The 13409-nt window shown below is 37.1% G+C and overlaps 1 protein-coding gene across 1 annotated transcript in view; it reads right to left on the bottom strand.

Moving 5' to 3' along the window:
• The window catches only part of MTMR7 (myotubularin related protein 7), a gene marked incomplete at its 5' end in the record, with an annotated part of 30564 nt that extends 24751 nt beyond the window's left edge, over positions 1-5813 (bottom strand). The window contains 3 exons of the mRNA XM_008944641.1: positions 723-880; positions 4579-4741; positions 5691-5813. Coding sequence (XP_008942889.1) covers positions 723-880; positions 4579-4741; positions 5691-5813 — 444 coding nt within the window. The remainder of the gene's footprint in view (positions 1-722; positions 881-4578; positions 4742-5690) is intronic.
• Between the last annotated feature and the right edge of the window lie 7596 nt (positions 5814-13409).

The following is a 13409-nucleotide window of genomic DNA, read 5'->3' as shown; positions in this document are numbered from 1 at the left end:
TACACTTTATCTTAAAAGCAGTCAAACATTTTTTCCGCTTGTTTTAAGAAAAAGAAAACAAACCCTGACAGCACATTCTGTCTTCTCTGAGAACTTCACAGGCCTTCCTAAACATGGATATGCTCCAGCAACAGAGCCAATGGACAAACTTCCTTAAAAAATACTTTGGTTATTATTTCTCAAAATTAATTAACATTCTAGGGACTTCAGTCATATAAGTCTGAACTAGACAGGACAGTAGGCAGTTAGGAAGATACATGACCTGTCAGATGACTGTGAGGAAAACTAAGTCAATCGCAGAGGCTTCAAAAGGATTGTGAGGATAGCCAGTGAGGAAAAAACATTGCCAAATTCACTGTTTCAAGTACTTTTTTCCTAAAATTGACTACATAGTAATTTTATAAAACCCCATATCAGGAAGGTGCTCATTCAGACACATAATATTAGGTCTGATTTAAACTCCTCCTCAGGCGGCCAACCACTAACATTTAAAGCACTGTGTTTTCTGTGCTTCATTTCCACATGTGTTAAATGAAGACACTCCCTTTCTCCCATTTTATATGTGCTTTTTCTGTGTGTGAAAGAGTGGAAGAACTGCACCTTACTACGTGTGTACAGCACTGAGCACAAAGGAATCCTGCATCTCAGCACTACAGGAGTCCACGGTAGACTGCTGATTCACTTTACAGACAACCTCTGTAACAAAAAAAACCACAACTCACTCTGTAGTCTCTGTTTACATCACTAATCTGCCAATAGTTGTTGGGAATACCCATCCGATTATATTCTTCATTAAGGTCCAGAAGCTTCCAGCCTTGTTCTCGTTCTTCTTTATCTAATTTTGGATTGAATGAGAAACAATACAGCTCTTCATATTTCACTGAAAAAAAAAAAAAAAAGGTAACAAAAACAAAAACAGTAAACCATTTCATATTGCTTGTCCTGAAATCACACTTCAAAACCAGAACTTGGTATTGTCCTTTACATAGTTTCTTTTAAAATAGGATGCACTGCTATATAAAAGCATGCATCTTGGTTTAGAGATACTTTCAAGGTTACTGTGAAAGTACTGTGCTAGTTTGTTACTTGTGTATGTTGAAATATATGTGCCTTAGTAGGGCTACTTAAAATATCCTGGTTTGCTAGAACTCTTCTCCACTAAATTCCGAAAGCTGCCCCCAGCACAAAGACAAAATGTCACTGGTGATATGCTTTCATCCAAAGAAAACTGAAGTTAGTGCCAGAATAAGCACTTGTTCTGCAAAAGAATTTGCAGTCCAGAAGTAGCTTAGAAGCCCATTTATTAATGCAACATCTGTCCTGTGGCAAAGACAAAAGATCTGACCAATGGACTATGCAGCACAATCTTCCAAACTCAGAAGTCTTTGTCCCTAAATAAGGAAGTTTCCAATAGGGTCAATGAAATATTAGTTTTGTGGATTGCAATATTCAGTCCTGAAATTATTAGCAAAGGCATTTGAGATACAGATGTTGTAATAGCATAAAACCAGCATGTTACCCCAATCATTTTATCATGAACATGAAAATGTTTAAATAGTTATGTCACCTGTCACCCTTGGACAAAGACCATGCAAGAAACTTCACTAGTACTGGAGTTTTTAATGTTTTTAAGAGTGTATCTGTGTTTATGCCAATGTGTGTTGTAATCCTGGTGATCAACAGGAACTGGACACCACTGCCATTAAAAGCCAGCTGTCACCAATATGAATAACTATTCAGGATATAGCTTGAAATGAATGTTCTCATTGCTACTTAAGATATTGTTACATCATGGAGGTATAATTCATCTAAGTTCCTTAAAACTTTCTGACCAACAGCTTTTTAACTTCAGAACTGAAGTATGGTAAATCTGAAGCTGAGTCCTTTCTGATTTCATAGTTCTCCATTAATACACTTGCTCTACAATATAGTTTTAACAAGATCCGTAGATTTAAATACTACACTTTTTTCACTTAATTTTCTAATAATGTATACCTAATAAGCAGAGTCTTAGAATGCTACAAGAAGGAACATGGCTATAAAAATAATAACCACAAAACCAACCACAATATTATTAATAATAAGGGTCCCACCTTTACCTATAGAAAGTCTTTACTTTTGTTTTGATTATGTCTAAAAGTTTAGTTTAAGTGACATTTTGCATTTTAAAATTTCATTAAATTGAATGTATACACACACACACAAGTGTGAACACGAGGAAAGAAAGCTTCATATTAATTCTGTCAGGAAAGTACTGAAAGTAAACAAAGTTGTGAGTAAGATGAAAAAGAATCATTTGCACATTGTCTGACAGTTTAAACTCTTTCTGTATTCTCTGATTTTGGAATTCTGTCATGGCACACGTTAGGAAGATAGTTTGGTTTATTTCTCATCTGCTATAATGAAGTTTTATCATAATCCATAAATCAATTGGAGCTCTTTTTAATAAGATTTGCTAGCAATCTGAGTTCTTGTTTTCACTGCTTGGTTGTCAGAAGCATTTGGATATTCTTTCCAGCTGGACCTGCTGTTCACAGGTACATGGGAAGCCTTTAAAAATCCACCTATTAAAATACATCCAGTTTGTTTATGACTGAAGTCTGCTGCAACATTACAAATATTATTACATGATGATATCCACAGCTGGTAACAAAAATGTTATGTTAATAGTATTAACAGTCAGTGCCTTAAAGCTCAGTTATCACCTCTTTGCTAGTACTTACAAGACCTTCCCTAATCTTCCACAGTTACTTTGCCCTAAGTCTGCTGTTGGACCTGTACTAACTGTTATAGTCTGTTATAGTCTGTTTGTTTCACAGAATGGCTTAACTAATCAAAAAGGCCAAATTCAGCTCACAGATTGACCTTATTAAAATGTTATTAACAACTAGCAAGAATAAAATCACACATATATTTGCTACTTTGGCATAATTAGGGCATCAGATAGCACAGAATATATTAAGCCAGTGCACAACATGGGCTTCACTCAGGTTCCCTTATGCTGGAATAAATGAAAGGAACAGACAGAGAATGGAAAATAGAGCCTGAATGAGTCAAGTATTCTCTTCATGGAGTAAATCATACCTTTTAATGCTGAGTAACTGTATTACCTAAAGAAAGTGCAGTTTTGTGCCAGGCAAAATGACAGAGCAGAGCACTGCCAGGGTACATATGGCTCAGCCTGCAGTCAGAGCCTTCTTATTTTAAAGCAAGATTTTATCCTGCCTCACATGAAGATCAGACAGTTTACTGGAGAAGGAAAAGTGCTGAGCAGCTGAACTATGCAAAGAGATAATTCTGCAGCGTTCTTATTGCATCTTCTTAATTCATTTTTTTTTGTCCATTGCAGTCTGCCACTGAACTTGCAGTCATGGTCCACAGCTGCCTGTATCAAGGTATCCTATTCTCCTGGCTCCAGGGGAAAAGCATTACAGAACTGCATTTCTTCCAGCATGCATGAACACATGCTTTCAGCTGAGGTTTGTGGAATTAACCCTGATTTACATCAGAGCAGAAACACTGACTGAATTTGTCTCATTGTTTTTTAAATTTCTCTGATTACTTTCATCTTACATCACCTAACATATGAAGTTGTGTATGCTGCAGTTGCATATTACTACTATTACTGCAATGCTAATTATGGAATGTACTTAATAAAGCTCAGTAGCTGTGCTGGCTGACTGTGCAATTTTTTCACCCTTTACACAGTAGACAAAATCAGCATTCTCCTAGCAAGATAAAAATGAAAGCAAATGGTGTCATCTTTGTACAGGTTGCAGTAGATATTTTCTTTGCACACTGTTAAAATTATAGTAAAGAATGGAGGTTGGTGTTGTAATTTGTACAGTTGTCATTTAAAATAAACAATCCAGAAGCCTTATCAGCTGGCTCTTAGGAGAGCAGCTACAAATGCAAAGGATCAGATGTTGGACTTTGATACAACAGTTGGATTTTCACTGAAAAGAGGAAAGGTTTCAAAATTATTTTGTCTTGAATTCAGAAATTCAAAAACAGCATATTTAAAACATATGTAATAATAAGCCAAAATACAGGCAGTCCAGTGGAATAAATCAAATCATTTCTTCAAAACCTTTCACTGATTTCAAGAAATTTATGCACAGCACAGAAAGGGAAAATTCAAATCTTGACATGACCACTAAACATATCATAAGTTTTTTGTCATCGCAGGAACGTGAAAGTTCCCTGGATTTAGAGACTTGTCAATATTTTTTTGTAGATTCACACTTACCCAAGGCATCTGTTAAACAATTAAAAATAAAATAACATTATAGTCTATTTAATGGTCTGTGATACCCTACAGTATTATTTAAAAAAAAAAAACAACTTCATGTCATAATTTATAGAATGAACTACTTGTTATAATGTGCTTTATTCATTGCTCCACAAGTGATTATTTTAACATGCTTGTCTGCTCAGAGACCTTTTCTCTCATAGGACATCTCCAGTGAAGCCTTTTTAATTCACACTCAAAGGACAAAGATGCACAGCTACATTTCTTCCATTATATTCTGCCTTTTCGGGATGAGTACTGACTCTGTGGCAGTTTCCTCCCCATACCTGGCCGTGTCAGACGTATCAGAGATATGTAGATGTCATGGCAGTCTCGCTCCTGAGGGATGACCAGCTGGATCACCTGGAAGTTTTTGCAGCGAATCAGCAATGGGCAACCAGTGGCAGTGGTGGCCTGCTTCTCAACAGAGGAAATTTGGCTGTGAAGAACCTGTGAGGGAATTCAAAATAGCTATGCCAAGTGAATCAAATCTTCAGGAAGGACAATAATTATTTATAAGGAGGTGCCAAGGCAGGCACAGTAGCCTCCTCTACTGTTTCAGAAAATCCCCATACTCCTACTCTTGTAGTTTTGTTCCTATCTCCAGATTCAGGCCCAAGCAGCACATGATACATCACCTACCAACAAAGAAACACTCTGGAGTGTTTCAGCTGCTCAAATATTAGCCTGGTCATGCTTTCCAAAGCTTTCTGTTTGTTTGCTTTAGTGTAAGCTAGCGGTTCACAGAAAAAGAGCTCTTTTCATCTACCTGCACAGTGAAAAGATGTACCAGCACCCGTTAGATAAGGCTAAAATATTTGGCTTCCTCCCAGGCAGACTGGTAGTCCTGATATGATTTTAAACACTGCACCAGATGAGGTGAAATATTACAATAAAAACCAGAAGGAGAATAGTGCACCCAAAAGAGAATGGAGTTAACACGAAACATGTTATCAATTCATCAAAATAAATAACACAAAATACAACCCTATGTTAAAAAAAAAAACAAACAACAAACCAATAACAAGAAAATCACTGATCTAGCACAAGCACTCAGGGAGAGTGGCAAGAGCTGGATGTGCCAAGGTGGTAATTCATAATCAAAGCATTTCTCCTCAGTTCTTCCTGGCTGACAGTACAGCAGCTTTTCATCAGCCAACCACATCTGATATTTCTACAGTGAAGATCCTTCTACTCCTCTTACTGTGTTGCATTATCCAGAATCCGTTGAAAATTTTCAAAAATTACCAGTCTGGAATTTCACATGCTTTAAAGTTACAAAAGCATCCATATGAACTAATTTACTGTGTTTAAACTCTTTTGCAAGTTATTTTGAAATTATCATCAATAAAGTGCCACACCCTTACATCTAACTGAAAAAAAGAAGATAAATTCATACCCAGGTTTCTTTACGAGTTTCAGAACCATTCTCCACAAATATGACATGGGTAGCTGTCAGATACAAGGTTCCCAGTGCAGCTTTTCTTGAAGATAAACGATCAAGTAACCAAACATTTTCCACCTATACAAAGAAATGACAAAGGAAAAAAAAAATTAGGCTATGACATAGCCTGCAGTAGTGGGACCTCAACATCCACATTTTTTCTATTACAAAGTAAGTTCTTCTCATTACTTTATGAAATAACCATCAGGAGAGTATAAATAACTATGTGAGAAAATATTGTTATATTGTGTGATCCAGATCTACTCTAATGTTCATTTTTTGACACTTCTTGTGGTGCCTCTGTACCCAAAAATCTGTTAGCAAAGACTTTCAAAGACAATTTCTCACCTGAGCTCTTTCCTGTTATCTCACCTTACTAAAACTGTGTGACAGCAAGGCAGGGCCTGGCCTTCAGCTAAACTGTAGCTCCACGTTGTTCATTCAAGTCATTCCAAAATTATCAGTGATACACAGGAAGGTAAATTTAAAAATACTGTTAAGTAGGAGGTGATAGTGGCAGAGTACCTTTCTTCAGTAGGCCTCACTCAGGCTCCCAGGCAAGGCTGTATTGATAGTTCAAAAAAATGTTTCAGTGTTTGTCCCTACACCCCTATTAGGACTGACAGCAATGGTCACACCAGAAATTTTTGCTTTCAGTAACTTTTCAATAGGAATCAAAGATGCCACACCCACTGCTGTGTCTCTTTGCTATGCTCCTGACAACAGGCAAGTCTATGATGCATCATTAACTCTTAGATCACCAGCCTGTGGCTTGCACACCATCAATATTTTGTGTATGGCGTGTGTCATAGGCATTTATCTAATATCATATGATATTTCTAAGAAACTGGAACAATAAAAAAAACAAGGTGGATATTAAAAGGGATAAAAGCTGCCTAAAACAGTTAACAATTTGCTAGCATGGATTTGAGGGGTTTTCTACTACAACAATTTAAAAACTAAAATTAGTCATTTTTCCTAAAAAACATACCTAGTTCAAACAAATGAAACCAAGGAATGCTGACGGTCAATATCATATAACTTGTAGCAAATTATTAAAATGTTTTTTTTTCTGATTTTATGACATTGGAATCATATGAGAGCAGATGCTTTTCATGCAAGAAGCAGCATGAATCTATGCAGCCTGCCCACTGCTGCGGAGGATCTTCTACACACCAGCTAATCTTCCCTACATCCTCTCTTGAACTCTTCATTCGAGATTTACAATTTCTTTTATATACCCCGTTACTGTCAGGACTTGGAGCTGATAACTATTCAAGAAATAGCCAGCACTAAAACCAAAAGAAACTAGCGTTGTGTTTGAAGTACAGGAGCTGACTTAAAGGTTGCTCTGAGAAAATGATGAAAGGGAAAAAAAAAAATAAAGAACAAGTTTAATAAGACCTTATCACTTTTGAAGTGAAATATATGTAATTTTGCACAAATTTCCTGAAAATCAGAATCGGGAGCAACAAATATGAAGAAAAAAGAATAACATCATCAAAATCAATTTGATGATCAAATTGAGATTCCAGATTAGATTGACAGAAGATTTTTAAAATGCTCTGAGAGGAGATTTAGCCATGTATTCTCAGAATTCTGCAGAAGTAATTTCATTGAAATGACACCAGAAACAGAATGATGCCAGTATCTAAGAACTACATGTTTATGATATGTATCCCAAATGCATTGCACTATTTTAAAAATAGAAATAAAGAGATCCTTAAAACCAAATTAAGCCAGTTTGTAACAAAATGCTTAAAATCAAACAATTAGTAAAACCAAGTATTCTCCTCAAGACCAGTTGTAATGTGCTTTAAACAAAAATAAAACCGCTAGAAAACATGGGTAAAGTCTTTTCCCAGGACCATCTCCTTTAGAGGTCATATCTTGGGGTGAGGAAGAATGGAAGAAACACAGCATCAACCCAGTAAGCATTTAGTAGTAAGCAAAAGAGGAGATATAAAACAGCAGGGATGATAAAAAGGAAAGATGTAGGCGGTGCCCCTTTAAAAGGAACCCACAACTAGCAATAATAAGAATGAAGTTGGTCTGGACAAGAAAGGTGCCTACACTGCAGTCCAGCCAACGAGCACTCTGATCAACAAGCATTGACAAACTTGCACAAGGGAAGTCTTCACTCTCACCCTACCAACTGAGGCAGGTAGGCCACAAAACACAAGCCAAACAGACATCCACGGAGCAAGGCACGTGCTGAGGGACCAGCATCCTGGTCACATCTTCTCCCTGCTCATCAGAGCTCCATGACTGAATAATGCTAACAAACAAAAACTCTTGTTTGGAATTTATTTATTTATTTTATTTTTTTTTAGTACAGAGCAGCAAATAAAATAAATATTGGATCTGAATAAAGAGAAACAGTTGCAATAAACATGGTGTGGTAAGTCATATTTTATTAAAGCAAATACAATGGCTGCTCTGGGTGAGATCAGAGATCCACCTAGCCCTGCAGTCTATCTCTCAGTGTGGACAACAGCAGTTGCTGAGGTAAGAGTATAAGAGGCAGGTGTGTACTGATGATCCCTCAAGATGTTATCCCTGTTTCTAAAAAAACAGCAGCTCTGGGGTCTCCCTAAGCCGAGGTCATAGTTTTCAATAGCCCTAGGTGCATTTTAATTCCAAGAATTTTGTTAAATTACATTTTGAACCCTTGTAACCTATTGGCATCCATGACACCCTGTGAGAGTGAACTTCTGAAGTGTTGAGGTTAAACCCCCAGCTTTGAATGAGGGTTGGCATATGGATGACGTCCACAACCAGGCAAGAAAGACCCTCCTGACTGGTTTTCACCCAGGGTCTGGCCAGCCTTGGGTGGGAACTGATTAGGAGATCGCCACCAGGTGCCCCTGCCTTCCACATTAACTTGGAGGCAGGGCAAGAAACCACCTCTACAAGAATTGACTCTGATGGTGGGGGGATTGGGAGTTCTGTTTATTTAGTGCATGTGCTGTGTGGGGATTCTGGCTATTGAAAGGGCTCCCTGACTCATTATGGCAAGTGGAATTCCCAGGGTGGCAGGCCCAGAACCTGAAGCTGTCTCTGAGTCCCTGCTATATAACTGGGCTCATGGCCTGGTTGCTACTATCTCCCATGGCTTGATACTTTGCTTGGCTCACTCCCTTCTTCATGTCTGTGGTGGTTGGTGAGTGCATTGACTTGTTCCTCCCTCTGGTTGTCTGGCACTTTGGATCTCTGGTGTGTGATGTGGTAGGAGAAGCTGGGGTGTGGCTGCTGGTCTGCTTGTTAACGATAATATCCTTCTATACTGAGCAAGTATTCAGCAGAACTTTACATTTCAGCTATGTGTTGTCCTCTTGCTTGTTGTGAACCTGCCACCAATAGTAGGTGCACCATGCATTTGATGAACAATTTGGTAAACAGGGATGTTATTCCTCATTTACTTTTTCTGTGCCATGTGTGCTATTACAGATTTTTCCCTCCATTCACACATTCCCAGGCTGAAGAGTACAACTTTATGTAGTCATTACCTTTATGTAAACTACTCCAGACAAGCACTTCCACACATCTATTATCCTACAAGAGGTCTGTTTCTTGAGAAGAGGTCAAAAGCACAAAGTTCAGGATCTGGGTATATGATAGGGTTGTGTAGAGGAATGCTGGTGTTTGTTGGTTTGTTCTCTATGAAATTTTTAAAAGTTTTAAAACACTCCTTTTTTGACCTCTGCTGAACACAATGGTGGTTTTGGGTTTTTTTTTATATTTATTAATGATTAATTTTGTCCATTAGTATCATAAGACAGTGAGATGAGCCCCTATATCTATCTTTCATTTCTTTTACCCTGAATAATGTCATTACAATCAGTGAACTTTGGCACCTCCTATCCTTCCTGTATCTGTCAAAACACTTTGTAAGTGGAACGTTACGGGCTTTTACAGATTTGCAGGATCTCTAGTGATGAGTTCCCTCCGCTGTAAAAATGGACAATATATTCTTTTTCTTATTTTTAATTAGTTATTACTGAGAGGTCTATTTGTCTTACGGTATTTAAGGTTCTTCAAGAGACTTTGATGAAGGATATGCTCAAAGGAGTTTTGGAAGACCAACTAGCTTCTGTTTGAATAGATGACATTTGTCCATATGTTCAGTTACTTTTAAAAAAAAAAAAAAAGTTAGAGATTCTGGGTTCCTCTATGGAAGCTATGATTTTTTTCCCCTTTCTATCTTACTTATCCAGAAATCTAATGATTCAGAGAGTGGCCTAGAGAGTATTGCTCCTACCAGTTTCTCATTAGGTGTCATATTTATCACCTTTTTTTCAGACCAGGAAGCTTTTAAGCTTTACATCACCATTACTGGCTTGACAGTTTGTACTTTAGTTCTTTTAACTTGCATGGATACCATACGTTCCTGGTAAATTTTGCTGTTCATTGTTGCAGATTTCTTCTGAAATCCCTTCTAGCAACACTTTCATTGGTGGCAAATCTTCTGATATGCTCTTGATAGAGAAATATGCCAGAACAGATACGTGCCTAAATACCTCGCCTACTTTGATCATTTATTAGTCTTGTAGATTTTCTGTCAGGATTTTGTCTACCTAAAGACTGCTTGAAATGTCTTTACAAATTCTTTTTGCCAAACTGTTTTCCAAAATCTCTTTTGGTCTGCCTTATTTTGTTTAACTTGCTTCTGCCTTGTTTTCCTCATTTAGTTATAACTTCAACTTGAAGAAAGTCCTTTACTTCTAATAAAATAAGTCTGTTTAATGAGAGACATCCTCTTACTCCTTCACCCTGCTGTTTAGCTATGCAAACTTTTTTTTTTTTTCCTCTTTTAAAGCCTGTTTCTGAAAGTTGGTTTGCAGTGAGCTCCCATATTTAAACAATCTTAATGACTCCTATAAACGTTTTCAGTTTTGGCTCTTTTCTTTTAAACAGTTTTCACATTTCTATGCAGTTTCCTCTTTGAAGTTAAACATTGCCATGGGAGAATTTTTCCCCTTTTTTGCTATTTCAGTAATACTGCATCTATGTTACTTTCTTTTTTTTTTTTTTTTCCATATAAACAAATAGCCTCCATATAAGAAACTATGTAAGAAATGTGATTGTCATATGAAATATGGTAATGTAAGAAAACACTTTTTAATATGATAATTTTATGCAGACTCACACCCCCTCCAAACCCATTTACCCAATCTCAGGTTGGTAAATGTTTGCATTGCTATTACTCTTCCTGTCTTCTTGCCCCATTTGATCTCGTTTCGGTTGTCACAGGCAATGCCACTATTTAGGTAGAACAGTCAGTACTACAGTCCTAACACTATACTCCAGTCCTGTGGTGCTACAGTTCTACTATTCCTATTTAATCTTCTCATTTCAATCTGCAGGGACTCTGCTTTTGTGACATAATTAATCTATGAGATCTGACTTTTTTTATTTCAAGACAAATCTACCTTTTGACAGTCATGACTTTAGCTGTCTTTCCCATGTAATTTCTCACCAACGTGCCTGTCATTGATACTTCTTCCACTAAGTTTCTAACATGGCTATTACATCAATATTCTCATTTATAACCAGTGACTTTGGTATCAGTATTTTTTCCAGACTTTTAGTATTTATACTGGAAAACACACTTTTTGTCCAATTGTCTGTTTCTTTTCTCTGGATAAGTGACAGTCTTGGAAATTTTTGAGAATACAGAATTTTTTATACTAACAATTTTTTATGACACAGCACAGCATCCAAAATATCATGCAGTTTCTGCATTCAAGAGCCTCTTGGTTTTTCAGTACTTCAATGCGAGTACAACTGTGAACAAGTTCTCCTACTAGGCTCAAGAAAGAAAAAGTACTGTTTCTGAGATGATGCAGAAGACTGAATTTTTACTTAGACCTGATTTCTGCTAACCTAAGATATTACAGTAAGAGTCAGTTAAAATGAGTGAGAACCTCAACATGTGGCCCAGAAAAAACTGGCATGATTTATTGATTAACCTTGCCTAGCTCTTACTACAATTGCAGGTTGACATATCAGGGATAAGAAACATAAAACAGTTTACTAATAATTTGCCTCATGAATCACCTTGGAATATCTAGCATCATTTCCAAAGGGAAAGGGAATTGCTTAAGTCTAAACTCTGCCTGGATTCAAATGCACAGTTCTGATTTATAGTGAGTAAATGGTATGAGATGTCTCCAGGAGCAGTAAGGGTCTTTAAGGTCACAGGAGCTTGTTCTAAAAACTAAAGCTTGGTCTTTGTGTAATCTCCTGCATAGATTTACATGGTTCTCATCTGAGCTCCATCTGAGTTTTTTCTGCCTAGTTTCCAGTTTTGCAAACTTTCTGAAAAAGTATATTTCACCAGTGGACCAGGGTGGGAGCAGGGAAGCAAAATAGAGCTAGCCTCAATTTTGTATATCATACTACTAATCAAAGGACTCAGAGAAGGAGCCTTCTTTTTGCCTTCTCCACCCTCCCAATCAGGAAAAGAAAACCAAGTCAAACAATGTCTTTACATGTTCTAGAGGGAATGGGAATATATGTTCTATGTGTTCATTTTCATGAGAGAGGAACATATGCTGCTATAATGGTTTGGAAGAAGCTGAGGTTTTCTGTCTAAAAAGTATCAGTGTGCTGAGAAATCAGCATTAACAACAGACACTGTAGTAATTGGTCTCCTAATTTTTCTCAAAATTACTCAATTTTAGGCTTTCTTAGAGAACTTAAGAAATCATGTAGGTACTTGCATACACCATGAAGAAGCACACATACCACATACAGGTGCTTTGCTTAAAATGCACAGCTGGTGAGAGACCAGATAAGAAAATACCAGGTAAAGATTTAAAAAGAGCAAAAACAGCCTGTGAAGCTGAGCTGGAAGATCTTGAGGAGTAAAAATGACATCATTAGCTAAGCCAGTCTGGAGAATGGCATCCAAGTAAAAAATTCTGTAGTTTATTTGAAGCTATTGCCCCATCATTTATTTTTACCTGATGACTGTGGTTGCGCACGCTTAAAGAAAAGATTGCCAAAGTCAGTCATAAAGAAATGCCAAGACATTTATTTTGATGATTACAACCTCTTACACAGGATAAATAAAGTTGGCTAGAAACTCTATTTTTCAATGCAATACAGATGACAGAAAAAAGGAGGCAAAAATAGAAGTTAAAGGGAACACAGATTAAGAACAGATGGAAGGCACTTTTTACTCAGAGAATAAACATGACAAATTACTTACAAATAAGGTTGCCAGGAGGTCATTGAATTAATAAGAGGGATTTTTTTTTTTTTTTTAGGGAAAAGCATAGGTCAAAGCTTTACTTGGGCATAACTCCCACCAGTTTCCATGGAACTCCCACCTAAGGAAGAATTGCAAAGATATGACCCTGAAAGTGTTCAGAGAAGTTGGTGTGTCAAAATGTTATTCCTAAAAATATCTGTGTACCCTAATTTGTTTTCATTTTTGGTATAGATTACTTCTTGAATAAGTTCTGACTACATGGCCTATTTTTAAATGTCTCTTGAATATGCTAGTTTCAATCTCACTTCTTTAAGATGTTTCAGTACCTCCAAACATACTGCAGCATTGTAAGGAATGCAGAAGTTACTGCTACTTGTTCATGTTGTTCATAACTCCACAGGGGGAAGCTTTCACATAAATGCTGGGTCAGTTCTGACTGAGGACTCCAAACTGCG

Source organism: Merops nubicus, unplaced genomic scaffold (genome assembly GCF_000691845.1).
Source record: "Merops nubicus isolate BGI_N331 unplaced genomic scaffold, ASM69184v1 scaffold1197, whole genome shotgun sequence".
Lineage (NCBI taxonomy): Eukaryota > Metazoa > Chordata > Aves > Coraciiformes > Meropidae > Merops > Merops nubicus.
The sequence above is the reverse complement of the archived record's forward strand: the minus strand, read 5'-3'. Positions and strand labels throughout refer to the sequence as shown.